The 25,654-nt window shown below is 37.4% G+C and overlaps 2 protein-coding genes across 2 annotated transcripts; one reads left to right on the plus strand and one right to left on the minus strand.

Moving 5' to 3' along the window:
* Positions 1-2,884, minus strand: LOC117430823 (zinc finger HIT domain-containing protein 3-like). Its single transcript, XM_034051320.3, has 5 exons — positions 2,689-2,884; positions 1,614-1,645; positions 1,236-1,328; positions 900-980; positions 1-276 (listed from the first exon to the last, which is right to left on the minus strand). The coding sequence occupies exons 1-5, from the start codon at positions 2,754-2,756 to the stop codon at positions 104-106; spliced, it is 447 nt and encodes a 148-aa protein (XP_033907211.3). The 5' UTR covers positions 2,757-2,884; the 3' UTR covers positions 1-103.
* A 6,281-nt stretch (positions 2,885-9,165) lies between these two features.
* Positions 9,166-16,350, plus strand: LOC117430404 (carbonic anhydrase 4-like). Its single transcript, XM_034050400.3, has 8 exons — positions 9,166-9,284; positions 11,909-11,956; positions 12,127-12,291; positions 12,960-13,105; positions 13,636-13,728; positions 14,185-14,251; positions 14,581-14,744; positions 14,954-16,350. Exons 1-8 carry the CDS (start codon positions 9,224-9,226, stop codon positions 15,137-15,139), a joined length of 930 nt encoding a protein of 309 aa, XP_033906291.2. The 5' UTR covers positions 9,166-9,223; the 3' UTR covers positions 15,140-16,350.
* Positions 16,351-25,654: the final 9,304 nt, after the last annotated feature.

Raw genomic sequence — 25,654 nt, forward strand, 5'->3', positions numbered from 1 at the left:
TGTTTTTTTTGTAATATTTTTTTATTGTAAATATACAAAATAAAATGAATAAAAACTGATGTGAAGCTTTTTAGCATGCGAGTCGGTCAGTGGGAACGGCGTTTTATTTTTCCGGTGGCTCAATGACTCTCAGACACTGATCTGCAAACTCCACAAACAGAGGCTCCTGCATGGCTACCTTCATGGTGCTTTCCTTACCCTCGGCTTCGTCTACTGTTCGCAATAACTGTCTGAGATGAGGGTTATAGAGCAGGGCTTTCAGAGCTTCACATTCACCTGAGGGGGGAAAAAAATCCACACCTTTAGTTGGAATCATTTAAACCTTCAGTTACTAGCAAGGACATAAAAACAGCATGGGCAAGGATGACCATTCGTCAGTTCGAACTTTAAGTCTGAAAGCGGTATCTGGATATTCCACCACACTAGATTACATTAAAGGCATTGCATAAAAATGATGCTTTCACTTTAAGTGACAGTTGTCACACAGCAAACCAAGTAGCCAGATCTATGGTCCCAAGTTTACTTTTGCTATTGACACTGTTGTTAATTATAACATGTATAATAACACCTAAAATAAAACCTACTTAAAACCATGTGGTAGAAACAGGTTTCTGTGTTTTACCAGTTTTATATGAGGAATTACCTTTTATAACACCACTCACTCCTTACCATTTGTACCATTAAATCGATAGTAGACCATGTTCTTTTACTATATTTACACACACAAGGAAATAATCAGTTTTGAATCCAAAAACAAACGTGCAGCTTTTACATGCCAAGCTCAACAGGGTTCACAGGAACCCGTGCTTCTGAATGATGCACTTGAATCCCAACTTGTAACTGGTTTACATGCAGGATGAGATGTATTCTATAAACACAGAAACGGTCTCTTTACATACCTAAACGTGCGAGCTGCTGTAAAGGAACCCTATCCGATTCTTCATTTTCTTCAAGGCGATCTTCAACAGACCACCTGCTTTCTACAATGGGGAAGGAGTGGCTAATCAGAACAGTTTTGAACAGTACAGTAAGTACACTTTTAGTATAGCTAACATTGGGCAAATACACTGCATCACATACATGCAACTATTTTAAAAGACTTCTGAAATGTATGTCAATAGTATAGAGTAAGAAAAAACAGTCAATTCAGCTACCATGCTTCAGATGATATCTATATAACAAGGTTGGAAATACGTACTGCATGAAGCACTGTAAATGTAGAATGTTCTGCTTACCTGTACTCCCCGCTTGTCTCATTCCTTGTAGTGCGGGGGACAATTCCGGCTTTTCAGGCTTTTTCTCAGTGTCTTTCTTTGGAATACAGCCATCTGTGTAATTGATGGGATTATGATTTTCAATTAGATCATATATTAGACACATCATACTATTTATTTTGTTAAGTTTGGGTAAATCCACACGAATGGCTCAATTCTAGTAATTTTGTTTCAATTCACATATGACCAATGGTCCTGTTTACACATTAAGTCATAGGATACTTCAGATCAATATAGGTACTTTACATTTATTTATTTATGCAACATGATATACATAGTACAAAAATGGCAACTGTGTTTCAAACAAATGTAACAGCCAGTTAGTTGTTTGCATGGTACCTTTATGTTTCTTGTAGCAATTCAGCGAGCAACTGTAACGAGAAAGGGCAGCAGGACACATTACAAACCAAAAATATAAAACACTGTGTATGTAACAGAATTTGAAGTTTGATTTCTTATTTTAGTGATTGATTTCTTATGTATTATATTTTATTCTTACAATAATGAAAACATTTGCCAATACTACATAGGATATTTCCTGACACTAAAGCTGAGGGAGACTACAGGAGGTTACAGGAGACTAGGTTACAGGCCACTGCATGGCACACCAGGGGAGACTTGGGGTTTGATGCAGCAAAGTTGCCTCAGGTTTCAAGCCACAGTGTTCTTGAAAAAGTGGTTTCTTGTTCCCTCAGCTTTATGGTGTATTTCAATTCTACAAGAAACAAAACTAAAAATGAAATGTTTCGTTCTTCAGGCCTGATGTTTTGGGGGTTTCTTGTTGCCTTCGGGATTTTTATTAAAGGAACACCTACAAAGTGCTGCCGCCAGTAGCTCTGCAACTGGTTCTAGTCGAAAACATTGAGCTGTAACTACAATTCAAACACGTGATGGAAAACATTGAGCTGTAACTACAATTCAAACACGTGATGGAAAACATTGAGCTGTAACTACAATTCAAACACGTGATGGAAAACATTGAGCTGTAACTACAATTCAAACACGTGATGGAAAACATTGAGCTGTAACTACAATTCAAACACGTGATGGAAAACATTGAGCTGTAACTACAATTCAAACACGTGATGGAAAACATTGAGCTGTAACTACAATTCAAACACGTGATGGGGACGTGTATCACCGTTTCATGTAATTTTATACTTTAAAGTTACAAACATTACTGTATATAAATGCAAACCTGATTTATATAGATTTCTGTTGACGTGTAATAGGTGGTTCTTTAAAGCCGACACAAACGTACCACACGTGTTTGTAAGCTACTGCTTGGATATGCCGTGCCCCAAGCCAGATCCCGCAGTCGGCCTGCTTTTTAGGCAAGTCTGAGGCCACACACCACACTGGATAAAAACATGAATAATAGTCAACATATGGCATTGTGCTTACTCATACTTACTATCTGATCAAACAACCCGGGCAGCGATATTTAGGAAGCTCCTCGTTACAAACACTGCAGAGCTGCATGGCGAAAAATAAATGTACACAAACAGTAATCTTAAATTCTCTCTACGTGAAGCACACCCATTCCGCTCGCTCGCTGGAGTCGAGGACTGGCTGACTGACTGTTTGCTCAACTTCAGCCCCCCCCCCCGTTCGCATTTTTCACTGGTAAATTGGTAACTACGTGTAGCTCACAGTCTGTTTCATAAAGCGTGTTGATATTGTCTTGCTTTGAAAGTTTTAAACATACAACTTGTTATAATAATAGAATTATCTTTATTTTTGTAAAAAAAGCGATATATTATATATTTATACATCTAAACACAAAGGGCAGATCTAACTACTGCCACACATTTTACCCTGTATTAATCCGGGTGGTGTATTGTTTTTTTAAGGTCGGACAGTATTTTGATCAATAATAGACCCTTGAAGTGTGTCCACTTGGGATGTAATGGGAGGGAGTACATTGATGTATGATTTATGACGATCTGAGCAGTTTCAGTGCCTTGTCCGTGCCCTTTTGTTCCAGGCTTTTTATCCACTCCCTCTACTTTGTTTCAATGTTGATTAAAAAAAATAAGTAAACTCGATTTATTTTTATTTTCTTGTTGCTTCAATGGCCCTTAATAAAAATACGTGAAAATAATTGGTCCCGTTTTTCTTCGAGGAAATGAAACCATATGTTCTGTTTATTAATGATATATTGTTACATTTATCGGTTGCTGTACTTTAATCTAAAATCAACACTGTGTAAGCATAGCAGTGTAGCTTTGCAGACTTTGATACAAATATGATTTTTAAAAGCTTCATATTTCTAGAAAGTGTTAAGGGAACAATTTTAATATCGTAAGTAAATAAACCACGAAGACAAACAGCTTTTGTAAATGAGGCCTACATAGCCGACAGTGCAGTCGTTTTGTTTGATTTGACCATATACAGAGATAGGGACACGAACATTATTGTGTATCTTCTCACACACACACACACACACACACACACACACCTGTTTCCTATAAGAAGTGTCCTTCCGGCTTTAAACACAAACATATTCTCGAAAGTGTTGTTTTAAATGCTTTAATACACGCAGATTTACATAACCCGTTAACTAATAATTTGCTTAATTATACCTCTGTAATTGTTTTCGGCTCTTGAACAGTTGCAGATTTCAACTTAGCTATAACATTTTATAAGTAACTTGAACTCTGCAACTGTTTAAGATCTGAAAGCAATTACAGAGGTATAATTAAGCAAATTATTAGTTCAATTTAGGGTTTAGTTAAGTGATTGAGAGCTCTGTTGGAATTAAAAGCAGAAGCGGGGTTTGAGAAGCCCTGGTCTAGCTGTAATTAGACCACGTGACTTAAAGCAGACGTTACAGGATGAAGCAGCTTATACTGTAGCTTTAGATTTGAATCAGGTGAAAATCATGAATTAGGAAGGAAGGATTCACCAACCCCTGCTAGTAAAACAAGGATTCCTCCTGGACATTTACACATCTGCCAAATGGGAATAGGAAACAAAATGTTATTTCATAAATCAATAAAGTCATATCTGTATAAAACAAACAAAATGGGCCAACATTAATACTCGGCCTTCTGGTGAATATGCCGTCCTTGCCTGCTAATTATCCTTAATTTGCCTTTCATCGTTTGTTGCACCAGTGTATGACAGGGAAGGCTACATATAAGTTTGCAAGCATATAAACGCACATTTTCCAAATCATAACGACTTCAATTCAAGCGGTTTTCAATAATAATAATAATAATAATAATAATAATAATAATAATAATAATAACTTTAACAATGAAGAATACAGGGGTAAATAATTATCAATAGAGGCTTTTAATACAAATCAATCAGTAGTCAACAATATTATGAAAATGACATGATAAAATGAATTGTCTCCAACTCTACAGTCCATATACAGCAGATACGAAGACTGCGTGTCATTCAGCGGTCGCTGACCAAGGTTCTGAAGTGTCGAGCGTTTCTGTCCACGATGAGTAAGGTGCTGAAACATGTGAAATCGTCCAGTTTGTTCAAAGCTGGTCTTGATTCAGAGACAGTGGCAGCCCGCCATATTAATTACCCTCAACAGTACGCACATGAACGCGGTTGTCTTTGGATGCGCATCGCAATGAATTTAGAGTGGTCCTGAAGCTTTTTGCTTTTAGAGTATAAATAATTGGATTTCCAATCGCGTTTACCAGAAACATGAGGGACGCTACATTTCTGAAAATAAAAACGCCCGAGTGCAGTTCTTGAGGACAGACAGCAGTGAACGCATCCCACAGGACGCCAGCGATAAACGGCAAGTAGGAAACAGCGGTCAGGATCCAAATAGCGATACTGGTTTTCGTCACACGATATTCAGCCAGTCTGTAGGTAGGCTTATTATTGTTTGGAAAATCGTGTGCGGCGATTCTGGTTTTCTGCTTTTTCAGTGTTGCTATTATTGCAACATAGGTAACGAAAATACACATAAAAGCAACCACGCAGGTCGGAACTGTAAGAAAAACCAAGTAGTCCGTACAAAGGGGGTTATATAAATTGGAGGCCATTCCTAGCTTACGACAGTTCCATCCTAAAAGCGGCAGACTGCCAAAGAGGATGGCGAGTCCCCAGTTAACCAACACCGCAGTAAGACTTTGGCATTTGGAAACTTTAAATCTCAGTCTTGCCCAGTTAGAAACTGCTAGGTAGCGCTCGATTCCAATGCTCATCAAATTGTAAATCGTTGCCAGCAAAGCGATTGCAAATATCGAATAGGCTCGGAGAAGGTCTTCAGAGCCAGAAATGGTGCTTTCTGGTTTTGCTATGAACAGCAAAGAGGCCCATAGACCCGATATACTCGTCAGCAGATCCGAAGATGCCAAACTGCAGAATAAAATGTAGATGGGTCGACGGGAATGTTTTCCATACAGTATAATGATTACGCCACAGTTGCACACCACTGCTGTCATGTTAGTTAAAGCTTGGGATATTCCGAGCGCCAGAACCAGCTCCGAGCTCCAGAGATCAGTCGTATTCCTGCCAGTGCAGTTCATATTTATACGCTTCACTGCTATACAGATTTAAATGACATATTCGAGGATTTATTAAATTGCTAACAGACAGGCAAACCCTTTTTATAGCTTCATGTGTTAGGTATAGATAACTCCCCATAATGGTGAGGGCAAATGAGATTAATTGATTATATAGCGTCATATACCGCCTGTTAAACATTAATCCGTTCTCATGGATATAATGATTTTAAATGATAAAAAAAAAAAAAATCTATTAAACCAACATGTAGGCTATGACGTTTTAGAAAAGCTCAATTTACAATTTATATATATAACAAACCTGATATCAAACTGTGGGTTTCAGGGAGACGAGGAAATAAATTAAAATGAGCAATTAATAAATAATGAGCTTTCTTTAATTTAAACAAACATTTGAATCTGTTATCTTAAAAAAAAACTTTAAATATTTACATAGCACATGTTTTGCTGGGCGAATGGAATAAATTAATAAAGCCTACATTTAATGAGAGACCAGCATTATTAAACAACCGTAATAAAGGATATCATCATCTTTATTGGTACTTAATTCTACACGGTTTTAATAGAGGAGACTATACAAAGTTAATGAACACTTGGATTCAGTAGAAAGTAAAATGGGACGATTAAATTGAGCGCTAATATCTTTGTTGATAGTCGTATCTATAGGCCACTAACTGAACCAAATAACGAATGTATGTTTCTCATTTTCTAACACAAATGTTCTCTTAAAAAGCTACTCTGTATAACCAAATGTTTGTAAATGAAAAAATGAATTGTATGTAACATATCTTAAACATTTTCAGTTTTTTTATTTGTTTGACAATTGTAGACGAACACCAGCGTTACCGAAATAAACGTTACACTGTGAACTATGAGTCCCACCATAAAGTGTTCAGTTGCTCGCTTCCTCGCTTGAAACATTTGGCTAAATGTATTATGATGACTCAAAAAAATAAATAAATGAAAATAAATAAGGATGAGTTACAGATACCGTATTCACATACGAAAAAAAAAACTCTATGAATTATGATACATAACCTTGCTAGCCACTAGGTGTCCCTCGTTATTTTAAGATCGTCCATCCAGTACCTCTTAACTGAAACGCCTCCTTTCATAGGATGTATCAAATTATCGAACGCCATATGGTTATTTTTTTTATCAATGGAACATGATGCATAATATTAAGTTGGAAACTAAGAATGTACAGCATCTAGGTAAGGCGTGCGTGTTTGAATTACACTATGTAACACAATTTTTGTTCCTGGGTAGTAAGTGTTATTTCCTAATTGCTTATGCCTCAAAAGTATAGAAAATGGCTATTATTCCCCACAAACTTTGCTTTTGTGACCAGGACTGTGATATTTTGAAATTTACCTATTTCCAATGAGAAAACGGGCGAATTTGTGTCTTTTCGTTCACATAAAGTCAGAAAAAAACAACATATGAATCCAAATTAACATGTAGTTATACTAAAGTAATACAAAAATGACTACAAAAGATTTAGAAGTGAGTAGTTTTTCGAGATTTATCACTTTCACGAATCAGCCCCCAAATGTAGTCTCCCATCATGTTCTCGTTATACTGTCCTTCATTGACAGCTCATCCAGGAGCCTCAAAGCCGTGCTGCTCCATAATGGTAACAAGTACCCGTCTCTTCCCCTGGCTCACTCGGTGCACCTCAAAGAGGATTACAACAGCATCAAGACCTTGCTGGACGCCTTGAAGTATGATGAGTACGGCTGGGACCCCCGGAAGGTACTGATGCCACCACTGCACATCAAATTGGGCTTTATGAAACAATTTGTCAGAGCTCTAGATAAGGAGTCGGCAGCCTTCAAGTACCTTCAAGACTTCTTTCCTAAGCTGTCTGAGGCAAAGGACAAAGCCGGTGTCTTCGTCGGACCACAGATAAAGAAGATCCTGGAGTGCAATGAATTCCCCAAGAAGCTCAATAGTATGGAGAAAGCGGCTTGGAACAGCTTTGTCGCAGTGGTTCGGGGCTTCCTGGGCAATCACAAGGCCGAAAATTATGTGGAGCTGGTTGAGACTCTGGTGAAGAACTACGGCACAATGGGCTGTAGGATGTCCCTCAAAGTCCATATCCTTGATGCTCATCTTGATAAATTCAAGGAGAACATGGGAGCGTACTCGGAGGAGCAAGGCGAGCGCTTCCACCAGGATATACTGGACTTTGAACGCCGCTACCAAGGACAGTATAACGAGAACATGATGGGAGACTACATTTGGGGGCTGATTCGTGAAAGTGATTTACAGTATAATCGTAAATCTCGAAAAACTACTCACTTCTAAATCTTTTGTAGTCATTTTTGTATTACTTTAGTATAAATACATGTTAATTTGGATTCATATGTTGTTTTTTTCTGACTTTATGTGAACGAAAAGACACAAATTCGCCCGTTTTCTCATTGGAAATAGGTAAATTTCAAAATATCACAGTCTTGGTCACAAAAGCAAAGTTTGTGGGGAATAATAGCCATTTTCTATACTTTTGATGCATAAGCAATTAGGAAATAACACTTACTACCCAGGAACCAAAAAAAAAAAAAATAAATAAATAAATTGTTACACGGTGTTATAATTCAGAAGCAGAACCAACTACTGCATTGGACTTGACAGTAGAGGTCGCTGTTTTCTCATCTGGACACCCGCTTGTAATAGCATTTATTATGTAACTCAAGTTGCTCCGTTCATTCTGATTATTGTACTGTACCATTAAGATATGTCATTAGTGATAAGAATCAGCACTGGCAAAAAGTACATTCGTTTTGGTTTATTGATAGTAATTATGTACCAGGAAGCATCCTACACTTCTTGCGTTTAAATATCTGCATGCCCCGTGTTAAATTCGGGGCAGATATACTGGCTTGTGATTTTGGTCATGCCAGTGAAGGTCATAAATTATAAATTAGAGTACAATTTAGTGCAAACAACACACACACACACACACACACACACACACACACACACACACACACACACACACATATATGCACATACAATCAATTTATAGATAAACCAAAGCATGATCAGACAATAACAGATGTAATGTGTGCAATATTTCAAAACGTTTTAAGACAGAGAAAATAAACTGTAGCTCATTCAGGGGTATTTCATAATATAGTTCATATGATTTATTCTAAGGTAGTATTATAACACCAATGTTCTGGAAAAAAAACAGGTTTGTATTGTATGACAAGTATATCGCGTACTTGATATATTTTATAGGACAATTCAATTTATTAATAGCACTTTCAAAGAACTGGTTATCAGAAAGTCTTAGCTATTAGAAACAAGGCAAGAGGAGGAGCTACTTTGCATGCAACCAGGTCAGACCTTGAAGATATAAAAACCTCAGCAGAAATGTGAGCACACTAAACAACTCAATCTGCCCTTGCATTGAATCGATACAACAGAGAGAAATAAAATATGAAGCAGCTACTTCTTGTGCTTATCTTTACAGTTCTACCGCACATCACTGTGGGGACAGGTAAGCTGTGTACTAGTTTGCGTTTTACTTTATTTAGAGTAGAAATGTATGATTTTTTTTTAAGGTGTTCTATTATTTCAACTTTAAAATGACATGTTGCATGTAGTGTTGATAATCGATTGCATAATAAAACCCTTAATTATAAAAAAAGTTATGTGACTGCCAAATTAGATATCCTTTAATGTAATTGCATCTTCTTTCCATTCTTACTTGTGGCAGTCGATACCGATGCCAGTTATGAATTGAATATCAATATTATTAAAGCAAATCATTTCCTTCATATATTATTGCTTCAGATGTAAAATTTTGGGGGAAAATTCTGCTAAATAAACAAATAAAAAATGGCAGTGGATTCATTCTTACTGAACCGTTGCAGAGGATCAATGAGTTCAAACGGTATATATATATATATATATATATATATATATATATATATATATATATATATATATATCGCTGGTAATTAGCCTCATCTGCTGAGCATTGGTGATCTCAAAGGACTCAGATGCGCTTTTCTAATCCCAGCACCTATCCATCTATAATTTGATGCCGTGCACACATTTATTGTGGGCTACTATAAAACATACTGTAACTCCTGTATTACTTATTCAAACTGGAAACTGTTTATTATCTGTATAGCCGTATACGTATTTATTCAGCCATTAGCATTTTTGTTGTCTAAAAAATAAAACTGTATTACAAAGCTAACGACAAACCATTTAGAAAGTAAACTCCAAATGCAGTACGCGCATGTTTATATGGGTAACGCAGCCTTTGATAAATAAGTTCAGACATGCCGAGCTATGCGTTTTGTCTCTTACATACACTGAACGCGTTTGATTAACTTGTTAAATCAATATGACCTACTGCAGCTGTCATTAAATTAACTTCGCCAACCTACTAGCTAGCGGTGATGGTCTCCGATTTGTGTTGTCACGCTCCCCCCCCCCCCCCCCCCCCCCCCCCCCCCAAGGAAAGGTACAATTGCTCATCCATTTGAAAGCGACCCCCTTTTCATAAGAAAACACAATTACACCCATTTGATTGCATTCACATTACACGGGAGACATCTTCAGTGAAGTCTCCGACATTCCCTATGCAGATCAGTACAGATCTCAAGCATACCATCTCCTGATCTCGGAGATACAATTCGGCACAACTTTTGACGTTTTCTGTCTTCAATTGACTTAATAACAGGTATCTTTCCCTCTTCAATACGTGAAATTTTGTTTAATATATAAAGCACCCCTGACCCCCAGACATGCTAATTATTTGACTCAAAAGAACTCAATCAGAACACCGGCTTTTGGATGATTTGTGATTTAGTTTTTATTTATTTATGCTTTTTTTTTTTTTATTTAACCAGGAGATTTGCCCACTGAGACTGAGGCTTCATTTACAAGGGGGTCCTGGGAAACAATACACAAGTTAATTGCAATGTATAAAAAACAATTACAATGTACAAACAGCATAATATGTGGTTCAAACTTAATCAGCAGCATGCGGAGATCAGAAAGAATGGAATATCTCGTGTTAAGGTTGCTAATACAAACGCCTGTTATAGTAGCTATTGTTTCTTTGAAATTGAATGCTTTTTTATAATTACATTCAGTGTTTATTTGTTATAGTCCTGACATAAGGAGATGGAGATTCAAGTTCTGGATAAATACCAGAACCAAAGAGACTGCTCCTGTTTACCACTTCCGGTAAAAACATAACAAAGCCAGCGCTCAGTGCACTTCAATAAAACACCTTTCATCTGTCTTAGACTGGGGGAAGTGTCACTGTATTTTGTACATTTGAAAATATAAACTTTACTTGATTATCAAAAGCTTCGGTCAAAGGTCAAAACAAATGTTTCCCGCTGTGCGATATTTATAAAGTAATAGGCTTTAAAGGAGGTATAACAACAGCAGTGTACAAAAAAAGAAAGGTTAAATGATAAATACATTTAAAAAATCCCCTTTAGATCTCTGCGAGACAATTACAGGGTTCCTCTTCCTGTCATTTTTGGTTCATCTTTTCAGCTTTTGATTCTGTATTTCGGGTGGTTATGATGACTGATTGAATTGTTTATTTTGTATTTTGCATCACTGTAACAGCACCATAGGCACTGGCTACAACCTACACCCCAGTCCAAACCCACATTGAAATATGTATCAGTACAGAGCTCACACATAGTTAACTGCATGTTTGGAGGGCGTTAGCAAAGGGAGAAGAAGGAAAAGTGGAGCATGGCTTTCAAGGGTTTTATTTTTGTCAGCTCTTTTGACCTGTTTCTATTTGCAGACAGCTGATGCTCCTGAATCCTACACAGCCAAGTAATATTAGGAGAGATCATGTTGAGTAAGCAAGCAGACTGCATATATAAAACCTGACCTCTTTTTTTGAAAGGCATTGAAGATTTAACATCAAACACAGCTAAAGGAATTGAAAACACACCCAAAATATTTGTAGAAAAATGCAAAACAGAATTTACCATGAAACCTCTATTAACTTCAAAATCAGCTGAATAATGTACATTTTAAAGGTTCTAGCAGTCACCACCTACAGGATTTAATATGCTGCTAGTGCAAGAAGTCTGTATAGTGCCATTTAATAATCTGCATATTCTCTTTTTTCAGGTGATTGGTGCTACCAGTCCCAGTTTTCATGCAGTGGACAATGCAGTTGTAAGTCTGTCCTTTTTGTTATCGTTTGAAGAATTATATGAAAAGTTTCCTCCCTCTAGTATTGACTATCATTAGGATTTCAAACCCACCCTGCAATATACAGGACACTGTCCAGTTGTGATATTCAGGGACTTCAGCTTGTAACTCAAATGTTTTTTCTTGTTCTATAGTTCCGAGTAATTGGATTAAAATATCTGCAAAATGTGGTGAAAAAAAGCAGTCCCCAATTAACATTGTGACACGAAAAACTGTTTATGATTCGAAGCTGAATTCATTTACCTTTGAAAGCTATGACAGCTCCAATACTGTAACAATAAAAAACAACGGCCACACTGGTAAGTCCTTAAAGCTCTTCCTATCTGTTTCATTGCTTTGTGTACTGCCATTCAAACCATGTTTAGGCACCTTGAATCTGGAAGTGTCCCCTGTGGGGCGCCACGTCTGACGTGTCTTTTGTTTGCCTTTGTTCATTGTATCAACTAAATAGAATACAACTTTTTAACTCACCTGTAACTCACCCTACATTTACCACTGTAAATCTGCACAGTAAGTTTGCACTTTTCTTATGCTTTTTCCATGGTTATACTATGCATTTACCATAGTTTACCATAGTTTGTCATGTCTTTTTAAAAATGCTTTACCATACCTCTCAGAGCTTTACAACACTTACCCATGATCTGCCATGCTTTAACTATGCTTTCTTTCACTAAACTTATATAAATGTAACTATGCACCCCGTCCTGGGTTTCAGAATGGTACATTATTGAAATGATCACGTGTAAGGAAGTTTAGCTATCAGCACTGTGCTACCCTTGTCCAATACTGTCCACGCCTAGCCTTGAACTGTGGTCAATCATTTCAGCTAATCCCTTCTTCAGTCCAGCTATTTAAAACTCATTAGTTGAAACTCCTGTACACTTTATGGAAGGAGGTTTATCAAAAGGATACAAGCACTGTACCTTTTTAACTTTGTGATAGTTTCATACCCTTTTGCCTTTTACAGTTCAAGTTGATCTGGCGGATAATATAACGATCAGCGGTGGACGTCTTGATGGAAAATACAAAGCTTTGCAGTTGCACCTGCACTGGGGCACTGATGCAGGCCCTGGCTCAGAGCACACAGTAGACGGGGAGCAGTACCCCATGGAGGTAGGCAGGCTGGTATCTAAGTGTAATGCTGGAGAGAATCCTGGTCTGATCGAGTGAACTTGTTAGGGAAACTATGCTTACTGTATATCTCAGTGATTGTAATAACAGTTAACAGGTCATGGCAAGGTACATGATAAGCACTGCTGGGAGGGGTTTGAGAACTTGAAACACTCTATCCCTGCCATTTAAGCCATAGATATGCAAGTCTTTTATAACACAAGTTGACATATATCTGACATATACAGCAGCTATGGCCAAAGGTTTTGCTTCCAGAAGACTTTTTGCGATATCATTTTTGTAGTTTCTTTGATTACATGATGTCCCTAAAATTGTAGGTGACATGATGTCCCTAAAATTGTAGGTGGTTATGATGATTGATTGAATTGTTTTGGCCATAGCTCTGTGTGTGTCTATATATATATATATATATATATATATATATATATATATATATATATATATATATATTGTATTTAGATCGTGATTTAGTGTATGCAGACATACAGTTAACTATATCTTTTTTTATAAAGCTACATATTGTCCACATAAAAAGGAACTATACTGACATAACTCAGGCGCTAACTGATCCAACTGGCATTGCTGTGCTTGGATTCATGTACGAGGTAAGCAGATTCAACACATTTTCTGAATTTAAATCAGAATATTATACACTGTACAATGTTGTTATTTTGGTTGTCAGCAATACTTGACATTATGAAGTTACAATCAAATATTTAAATCAGCTGTACTTTCTAGATATCTGTAACGCAACATTTAAAAAAAAAAAAGATACTGGACTGGCAATTTGTTACAATGTTACGCAGTTCTGCTTTGTAATTTCTACCTCTGATTTTAAAGAGATCTAAGTGATATCAGTCCTGTTCGATGTCCATTAGGTAGCAGATCAAAATCTCAATGATAATTGGGATACTAGTGTCAGCCCCAGTTAGCTTGCGCTTGGCAGCCAGAAATCAGTCTCTCTAAATCACTTTGATGGAGGAAGTGACTCACCAGGGGGGGGGGGGGATCAAAACTTTAAGAATAAAACCAGTGTTGACTTTTATTGCTTCAACTTGCAGGAGGCAGCTCAAGATAATATAAAATACAAACCTCTAATTGATGCCTTATTAAAAGTTCAAGACAAAGGTAAGGCAAATTTGAATGATTTCTTGAGACTATAAATGACACTGGAGTACTTTGTTTTAAATGCTAATAATTGCACAGCAGTTACACATATAGTTGTACAATTGCTGCATAATTAGAGCATGCACTAATTAGTGAGTAGCCATTATAACAATGTAATTACACTAGAACAGTAATTACAATTGTTATGCAGTAAATATAGCTGGGAGTCAACTAAACATGGATTGATCACTGAATCGCCCTGGTGTGCTATTTGGATCCTCACATATTTATTATATTACCATGGTGAAAACACATGGCTGTTTTCATCATTGTTTTTATCATATTTTTAGGCACGTACTCTGCAATCCCTAACATGAAGTTGACCGACCTCATTCTGACAAAAGAAAACCTGGCTAATTATTTCCGCTATGAAGGATCTCTGACGACCCCCTCGTGTGATCAAGCTGTGGTCTGGACACTTTTTGAAAAAACGATTCCTCTCAGCAAAGCACAGGTATGGTTCTAGATAAACAGAGATACTAAATGAAACTGTAAATCCAATTACACATGTAGATGAACACCTTTTAAACCTACCACACATTAGCGTCCCTGACAAACTGAATTTTGTTTATGAAAGTGAAGAGTGGCTCAATAATAACTGCCAAAAAAGTACTATAGTATACTATAGTTGTTAACCACCAACCCATTTTTTCTCCTCTCCAGCTTTCTGCTTTTTCACAGAAACTCTTCTTCAAAACAAACAAAACAATGAGGGGAACGTTTCGACCCGTTCAGCCTCTGCACGGCCGCACTGTGTACAGGTCTGGGAGCAGCGTTACCTTTGCCAGCACTACAGTACTATCAGTCTCTGTTATATGTGCCCTTGGGTTGTCATCCTGGATTCACTAAGGGCATATACAGTTTATACCTGCTTGTAGTAAAATTTTGTTAACAGGCCAAGAGTAAATATAACAAAATAGCCTTGTGTTAATTCAAATGCATTATGAGGCAGGCATTTGAGGAATGCGGCATCTGATTGCATCCATAACTTGAAATCCTCGTTTGTAATTTCTTTGGTAAAAGTCAACTAGACAATCGTTTATTTAGACTATAATTAAACTGGCATTAAGTCAATTTGATTAAAAATAATGAAATACTGAAGAATATATGCATAATATAGGCTGCAATAGCAAACACATATACACATATACATTTTTGGTATTAAACGTTGTAGATGAAACTGTATTATATATATATATATATATATATATATATATATATATATATATATATATATATATATATATATATAATCAAAAACATTTTGTGCAATTAATTAACCTTTCTGTACACTGTTTTCTTCCGTTGAAACAGATATATGAAAAAGCATTGTATGAAGGACATCAATTAGATAGGAAAACTGTATCACTGAAATGTATCATTTTTCATTTAAAAACAGGTACATTTTAGCAACCTATTGCAGCATATGTCATATTTATTTATTAATATGTGCAGAACAACATCTACACTAGTCAATCAGCAGATTGTACGTTCTGCCCACGTGCGTTTGGAATAAGGCTATATTTATTTATCTACCTCGAGGCTTCTATTGTCTGTTATAAATGTAATTATTGTGATTGTTTCCCGGGATTATGGAACTCTACTGAACCGATTATGAACTGTGTCGTGTACTGTATATTTGTACTGCATTGTAGGTATAAGAATGTTAACTATGTTTTTTGAATTACACCAACTCACACATTTTAATTTAAAAACCTGCTAGGGTCAGGTTCAGAATTTAAAAAAAATGCAGTAATTGAAGAAACTGTGATATATTTATATACAATAGATTTAAGGCTTGTTTGAAATGGCAATGCAGATGGAGTGACCCTCCTCAATGTTATGGGTTACTGTGAAAACTATTTGTAATGATACACAAGATACAAGATTATGAAGACTATGACATATGATATATATATAGAACCAGAAGTGGACATTGCCTATGTTGTTTCTGCATTTGTTAACTTTATAATACATCATTATGAGTTCTCAAATGTGTTCATTTTTACATGTGCATATGGAGCTATGCATATTTATTAAATTAAAAGTTTTACATCACATTATTTTTGAATTGGTTGTTTATTAAGTCAGGACACAGAACCAAATGGAAGCTGCAATTGGTATGTTAGTTTTTGGACACAGAATGCTTTACAGATAAGAGCAGTTATAAAGTACAGTAAAATCAGTAGACAATAAGATCAACTTCAAATAACAGCAAATAAAGAATCCAGTGAATAATTGCCTTTTACAAGCGAGTTCGACTAAGAGCAGTTAAACTTAGAATAAAAGTATCTGCTTATAAAGAGTAAAGTTCATGAAAAGCAAGGAGTAAGTACGATAGATGGATAAGAACAACTTCAAACTAGAGCAATTACAAAAAGCGTGAACACGGATACCATAAGGAGCAAAATCAAGTACAAGACACAGGAAATAGTTATAATTAAGAGCAGTAGTAGAATCCCGCAAAATATGGACAATTAGATGCCATCGAATCCAGTAGAGGATAGCAGATGATATATGTAATATAATAAACCCGAGGAAACAATAAGGTCACAGTAGATGATAGATAAGATGTTACAGCAGATATTAAATATCACCATAACCCTAACCCTTATGCAACACATATTTTATAATCAATATTTATTCTTTACGGCTGTTACTATTGCAGCACATTTTTATAGTTATTGCAAACTTAGTACAGATACCGGAGGAACATGGACATCAAAGCTGAGGACTGTGTGAGTGGATGAGTACAGAGTATTAACTCCATATCAACTGAGCAAGGACACAAGTAGAAACTCGAATAACAAAGACATGGATTTCTTTGTCTTCGTGCACACAACACCTTGTGTAACATGACATTAAAACACAGGTGGACTTGGTACCAAAACAAACAGAAGAGCTGAGTTGGGCGCTACGGTACTGCGTTGGTAGCACTAATGATGCGCGCCCTATTAAATGGACAGTGACACGTATGGTTGATTTTTTTCACTACAGTGATCACTAAACAAGGTTTAAAAGTGTCTTTTTAGTTTGTTTAGAATTATTTTAGTTCACGATTATCACAAAACTGTATGTTACAACGGGCCATGTTCACAAAACTTTAAAGACCGTTCAAATGTTTCTTTTTAAGAGTGTTTATAAATATATAGCAGAAAAATGCAGAATAACCCTCTAACCCTCTCTAAAACAGCTGGAAATAACCTTCGATGATATCCACAGACTTTTAAATACAAAACTGTCCTTACAAAAGATTCCGTTAAGTTTATTTAATAGGGACCAATGAGTGGGATTTGTGCCTACATGTAACACCTGGCCAATTAGGCCTGTATAAACAGTTATGAAAACAAAGAGAGAACGCGCTGATGACAGCAGCACCTGACCTCAATAGAGCGCATCTACAGAGGTGTGACACAGGCTCAACATATTTTATTCACACATCACGCAAAAAAAAACAACACAATATAGGCCTATATCAGCTTATGGAGTAGGCCACACAGGTTGATACAATTAACTTGTGCCATTCTATCACTCTTGCAGTTAACCCTTTTATGGCCAGTGTAAATGTTTTCAAGTGGGAAGGACTATACAGTAAATGACTGAAGGGCACATTTTTACACATTGCTTGTACTTTGCACAAGAATGTCTATAATCTCTCACTAGATAATCTAATAATATATACTGTAATCTCTCGTCAGCTATTTGTGATGTAATAAAGAAATTGAGCTGGTTTAACAATGTTAATTACAGCTTTAAATGGCAGGTCGAGAGTTGCAGGCCTAATTATAAACAACCTGTCTTGCATTTTGTGTTTACCCACAGCTGAGTTTGAGATAAGAACGTGCTAAATAAAAAATAATGAAATAAAAAAAACAACAAGAAACTTGCTGTGCCCTCTACCAGCATCCCAAATTGGGCACTTAGAAACAATGGAATGTCCATTTTTTTCACACAAATGGAGGGTTCTGAAACTCCCAGAGCAATGGGAGACCTGCTTATGCTGCCAGCATACCACATTTCAAGAGAACCCTTTCTCACCCTTTTGAAGGTGTTTGACCCAGGGTCTTCAAACACTTTGAACTCCCAAGAATTACCAGACGTACCCCTAGTTTAAAAAAGCTCTTTATTTAAATGAAAGATAATACTTGGGATTTATAGAGCGCCTTTCATCCTGTAGGATCCCAAAGCTCTTTACATGCGGCAGCTATTCCGTGCCAGCACACTGACGCAGCAGTTAAGGTGGGAGGAGTGAGGAATTGCTCAGCCAATTGAACTACCAGGGGACATTTATGTTGGAATTTAGGAATTGTAATTTAGCCATTAGATTTGCATAGTACAACTGTTTAAACATTATCTACATCCTACAGTTTAAACTATCAGGAATAGCTAAGGACTATTTGACAAATACAATACAATAGCATTTACGTTAAGAGCACTGGTCTCTTAAACCCCATACGTGAAAAAACTGATATATACCTTTATTGTGTTGGTACTAAAGTGGCAACAAATAAAATAAGCACCTGCTTGTTACATACAAATCAAAATCAAATCTATTGTCTTGACGTATGAAGGGTTTATTGGTCACATTTGTCAAATGTCAAAATAACATTATGACTAAATAGTTTTGTTTATCAAGACAGTTTTATTCGGGGGGTCTGAAGAATCAATGACACCTAGATTCGCAAAGCAGAAATGTGATAATGATCATTTTACTTCCAGACCACCCTTTAAAAAGATTACCACGGTCATTTTGCAGGTTTCCTGTGCTTTTCCTATGATTATACTATCCATTTACCATAGTTTACCATGGTTTGGCATGTTTTTTAATATGCTTTACCTTACCATACATTTCTGGGCCTTACAATGCTTACCTTTAACATGCTTTCACTAATATTTACTATATTACACTTTGCCATGCTTTTACTATGGGAAACTTTTATATAACTCAAAATCCGAAAGAAGAATACAGATATCCTGTTTGGAAATAACAAGTTCACAACACTTTGCTTTATTGGCACTGCTCTACAAGCTACACTCTCACACAGATATAACACCCCTGTTGAATCACATGGCAAAGGTCCCAGCCATTTTCAGTCAGCTGCACTCTTACCTTTGCGTTTAACAATGAAGCAATGTGGTGTTAGTTCTGCCAAACTAAATTCAGCACAACAGCCATTTTCTCAACTCAGCTGTGCATCAATCATACCAGGGATATATCTTCAACCATTCTTGCAGTTTTATAACCTCAGAAAGAACTATAGCACATATTTGACATTTTCCAACTGTGACTTGCTTTAGATTTGAAAATGTAGGAAGCCTTATAGTGATTTACAGCGAAAACAGATACTGTATACAGAAGATTGCATTAGGCATACACTGAACATGATGCTTAGGAACAATATTCTCAGAAGACAAATGGTCCAACCACAAGGCCTAGAGGTGTGTATGTTTACAAAACAATTTACATATTAAGTGTTTAGAAACAAAATAGATGAAATTCCCTCAACCTGTGAATCTTACACAGACAGTGGTGCATGGAATGGGTTACTGAGCCACATTGTTGATGCTGAATCACTGGGCTCCTTTAAGACCCGATTGGACAAATGCTTTAGATTAACAAGCTTCTAGGACCCAGAGGAGCACTGTTTGATCGATCGGCCTTCTCTCATTTGTACATTTTCTTATCTTCCTATGTAAGAAGATAAAAACAAGTGAAATCAATAGGATACTGGTAATGCTGGCTCCCTAGACTATGGGAGAGAGCTTTATTAGGACTGAGGTTTTGTTTTCAAGCCAGGGGATTTCATGATGTTAAATAAAAGATCTAAATTATGTTCATATAGTTTGTTTTTTAAAATGCTGTCCCAATCCTAAAATTCTAGGTGATGCAAAACTTTTGGCCATAGCTGTACCTGCATGAAAATGTGAGAATTCAAACAATTTCAAGTGTGAATTGTGTGAAAACGCCATTCTATCTAATTAAACCACCTGCAACCTTTATTCCCAGATGCCTAGCCTATACCTGACTCCTAAGGGCTTGAGTGATTACCGATCTTCGTGCAAGAATAATATCAGGTGGTGTCCATTTACCATGGGACTAGAACTGGACTATTGATTACCAATAATTTGATTTGTAATCTGGGTCATTTTTACAAGTTACTTATTGTTCTGCTGGAGTTGAGACAGGTATAGAAGACAAAGGCAGCCACATGACCGAAATGACCTTTGGTTAAGTAAATATTTGCACTCTCCAATAAGCACAATAGTACATTGACTAGGCAATGAGAGGTTTGACATGCAAACAGTTGAGTCAGGTTAATTAGTTAGCCAAAGCAGGCTTTCTTTAAGTAAACCGTTCAAATATGAATACAGCATTTTCAGAATATGTTAACGATTAATAACATAAAAGGTAATTCATGCAGTACATGTTTCTTGAAATATTTAAAGGTGGTAAAATGTACAGTTTCACTGTATTTATTATGCACTACTGTATTTTAGTAAGGGTGTTCCCTTATCAGTACCAACTGAATGTCCTTTATAGCTAGAAATACTTCTTAAATGACTAGGCATGCAAATCTCCATGACACAGCTGATGCATAGTTCACTCACCCTAGTCTCTGTAAGTCGCCTTGGATAAAGGCGTCTGCTAAATAAACATAATAAATTGATACAAGGCGCCCCCAATCCTAACACAATCCACACTTAATGATACTTTCAGTGATTAAACTGCAAACCACGTGCAGTGCTATAAAATCCAAGAGTGCTTGGAGATGTCTTCCTTGCTGGCTGTCATCAGTAGGTGTTTCTCCCATAAATCTGCTACCTAGATGTTCTAAAGGTTGAACTTGAACTTCACAGGACAACTTGCTCTGAAGACATGCCAATACCATATCCCTTATAGAGAAATTTGGTATGGGACTAACATATGTGTTGTTTTCTAACTAGCTTTAACAAGTTCAAACAAATGATTGATCCCCTTGTGACACTCCTTTATTAACTGGCTACGCTACCTTTGGGTAACATTAGTTAATTTGTGCCACCTACTGGGTTGTACTCTGTGGACTATCTCTTAGTGGCAAGAAGGGCAGAGAGCTGTGTAGGTGTGCTTCGGATGTATCCAGAGTAATGAGTGTTAAATAACAGAAGTACTGACTCTGTGACATGTATGTTATAGAATGAAAATGTGGAACTAGGGTCTGTACAGTCTGAAGCATTTCTCTACTATAATAAATGTGCTCTGTGCTTGTACCCACAATCCGTGTCTGGACTACTGCCTGCTGGCCTGGAATAACATCAAAGCATCCTGCTTAGGATTCCACCCCTATTAGGAAAGCATCTAAGAATGTGACTGGTGATTGTTCTGGCTGTAGCTGAAAACAGTGAAAACAAACAGCTAATTATCTGTATATGGAACAAGGTTAAAAAAATAACAACGTCCCTGGGGTTTTTTTTTTCCTGCGAGGAAGTGAGATGCAAGCTAAAGGCTAAAGGTTGATTTCCTGTGGTGTCCAACAGCTTAAACATTGAATTACACACATTTATACCAATCAGTCAAAAATAAAAATGTTCATACAGTAAGTAAGGACGGACACACCTTTGTTCATTGTAGTTGGTTGACGAGGTTTCGTTTGGCTATTCTTGTTCAATAGACTAAAGGTTGGCTCCAGAGCAGGATGTTGATTCAATGGTAAAATAAAATGGTTTTATTGTAATTACACAGTGACTACTTAGTAAATACAATGGGATTAATAATAACACTATGTAACACAATTTTTGTTCCTGGGTAGTAAGTGTTATTTCCTAATTGCTTATGCCTCAAAAGTATAGAAAATGGCTATTATTCCCCACAAACTTTGCTTTTGTGACCAGGACAGTGATATTTTGAAATTTACCTATTTCCAATGAGAAAACGGGCGAATTTGTGTCTTTTCGTTCACATAAAGTCAGAAAAAAACAACATATGAATCCAAATTAACATGCATTTATACTAAAGTAATACAAACATGACTACAAAAGATTTAGAAGTGAGTAGTTTTTCGAGATTTACGATTATTCTGTAAATCACTTTCACGAATCAGCCCCCAAATGTAGTCTCCCATCATGTTCTCGTTATACTGTCCTTGGTAGCAGCGTTCAAAGTCCTGTATATCCTGGTGGAAGCGCTCGCCTTGCTCCTCCGAGTATGCTCCCATGTTCTCCTTGAATTTATCAAGATGAGCATCAAGGATATGGACTTTGAGGGACATCTTACAGCCCATTGTGCCGTAGTTCTTCACCAGAGTCTCAACCAGCTCCACATAGTTTTCTGCCTTGTGATTGCCCAGGAAGCCCCGAACCACTGCGACAAAGCTGTTCCAAGCCGCTTTCTCCTTACTAGTGAGCTTCTTGGGGAATTAATTGCACTCCAGGATCTTCTTTATCTGTGGTCCGACCAAGACACCGGCTTTGACCTTTGCCTCAGACAGCTTAGGGAAGAAGTCTTGAAGGTACTTGAAGGCTGCCGACTCCTTATCTAGAGCTCTGACAAATTGTTTCATAAGGCCCAATTTGATGTGCAGTGGTGGCATCAGCACCTTCCGGGGGTCCACCAGTGGCTCCCACTTGACGTTGTTCCTCCCCACAGAGAACTCGGTCCGCTGTGGCTAGTCCCACCTGTGGTAGTGCGCCTTGGTGTCCCTGCTGTCCCAAAGGCAAAGATAGCAGGGAAACTTGGTAAAACCGCCTTGGAGACCCATCAGGAATGCCACTATTTTGAAGTCTCCTATGACCTTGATGCCATCTCAGAAAAATGCAGATATGTATCCAATTAGGCAGCTGGAACTAAACTGAACTGGTGGGCTTAAGGCACCTGTATTTATACTACCATTTATATTACTGGAAAGTTCTAGAAAGTTCTAGAAGTTACTCCAAGTTTACTCAGCACTGAATCTATCTGGAATGTTCTGGAAAATAGGTAAATTTCAAAATATCACTGTCCTGGTCACAAAAGCAAAGTTTGTGGGGAATATTGGCCATTTTCTATACTTTTGAGGCATAAGCAATTAGGAAATAACACTTACTACCCAGGAACCAAAAAAAAAATAAAAAATTGTTACACGGTGTAATCCATACTTTGAAACCAAATATGATTTTTATAAGGGAGGGGGGGGATGTTGGGTTGTCAGGGAGGGGGTTACATTCCTTCCTGCCAAAATACATGTGAGAATGTGGCTGGAGACTTAATTCAATGATTGATGGTTAATTAGGCTCCAGCCACATGGTATATAGGAAAGGAGAAATGCTTTGCCTGGGGTTGGGTGTGCTGGTGAGTGGATACACGGTGTGTTTGTGTAAAGATACGCAGACTGTATTAGTGAAGGCTAATGCCCAGCCTAGGCAGTACTGGTTTTGTTTGAACTGTTTATTTGTTCCAGTGTTTAGTTTGTTGCTTTGTTAATTAAAAGTGCGCAATAGAGCTTAAACTGCAGCTTCTTGCGTCTGAGTCTCTCTCCCTGCTGATAACGAGTCTTGTCAGTGGCGCTACCCTTTCACAGAGGCCAATGACAGTTATTGTTTTAATGAGAGGCATGAGATCATGTGTGATAAGCATTCCTGTAACAAAAAACTGGCACGTTATTTATAATGTTGTGTGGTGCAGCGCTCCCAAGGACAAGGCTGGTCAGCGTCAAGAATAGCAACCCAGACGGAAAACTGCAATTCATCGCTTTCTGCGCACTTTTTATACTTTCACAACCAAAACCAACCAAAAACAATCAAAAAAACTTCAAAACGAAGCAGCACCCAAGCTACAGTAATCCCGCTGTATCACCCAGGAGCGCAACCTCCTGCTCCCAATCTCCTCTCTAAACTCTTACCTGTTCAGGCTTGACAATAGGCTTCACTAAACTATCTCTCTCTGCTGGTAGTCGCTGCCCAAGCAAACATTTCTTTGTTTTTTATATAGCATGTGGCCAAGGCTTAGCTGACAATCAGTAAATCAGTTGACACCTGGCCACATTCCACGCTTTTCCAATTTAACTATGCAGCCATGTCACAGTTTTAATTCTGATTTATCGAGTCATAAACATAAATTGCAAAAAGATAAGGAGACATTCATATCCCTCACAACTCGCCACCAATCTGTTAAACTTCAGACAATAGTATTTGAAATAAACTATTTATTTTGTGCAACAAATCAGTCACATACAGGAGCATGCTCTGGAGGGGGAATTTTTACAGTACCAGGAAATCAACCTGGATTGCATCAATCACTATTTTTGTAATCCTGGGATAACCACGGATAGGTGGTTGACAAAACCCAGAATGATTCCCCAGCTCTGTAAAATGCTTGTAAAAGTCCAGCTGAGCGGGTAACAGGTCGATCAACTCAACCCCTAAGTGAAAACCATGTTAAACCAAACACTACAGCAATACACATGGTTAGAAAGTAGTTACAGGTCTGTTTCCTAGTTGTAGAACAAGTTTATAGAACACTATAATGGAAGCAGAGGGTTCTACTTCCATAACACAATGTTTTCATGTTGTTTTACTGTTTCTACTGCTCGGCACGTACAATCGGGTACCGGGTGCGTGATTGTGCAACGTTCCGTGTGAAGAAGTCCCACACCAGGGGTGTGTACTGCAGGAGCGGATCCAACACTTATCCTGATACATTCATGATTGATAACAGGTTTTAATTTAACTTTAAAACAATAAAATATGCAATGCCAACAAGGCAGACAGACACCAGTGCAACAACAGATGGAGACTGGATGGCCAGGGCTTCCTTTTAACTCATTGAATCATGATTTAAATCACTGACTCAGATAGTTCCTAACTGGAAACTTTACAGTAGCTTTGTGTTTGTTTTTTAACTGCTCGATAGTGAATTCAAATTCATGCTGGTGTGTTCTCAGCATGGGTCACCCAGACCCTCAGACCTTCCGCTCCAACCACAACACCACACTTCTTCCCTCCCTCTGCCATAATTACTTACAGTCCCTTCATTCTAAGTGGTCCTGGGTTACTAGGAATCAAAATGATATTGATGACTGCCTTTCTTTCCTGCAGAGAAACCAGACTTGCCCTTTCCTTAAAATAGCTTAAAACCCCATTTTAATGACATTTTGTACGTGGATAATTTTGCTTTCATTATCCTTTGTTGGAAAAATAAACTTCTATTTGATTGTACTTAAAGTACCCGAAGTTGCAGGCTATGGTTATTTATTTAAGAATGCTCCCGTTTGTTAGTGCTGGTAGTAACCATTGCTCAATGCTTGTCCATTCAGACATTTAGGTATGAAGAAAAATTAGCACTATGTGTTTCTAAAAGAAAGCATCCTGTGGCTTTCTTGACGACAACTGAGAAAAGCTATTTCCCTGTCT

The sequence above is a fragment of the Acipenser ruthenus genome, chromosome 26 (assembly GCF_902713425.1).
Source record: "Acipenser ruthenus chromosome 26, fAciRut3.2 maternal haplotype, whole genome shotgun sequence".
Classification (NCBI taxonomy): Eukaryota; Metazoa; Chordata; class Actinopteri; order Acipenseriformes; family Acipenseridae; genus Acipenser; species Acipenser ruthenus.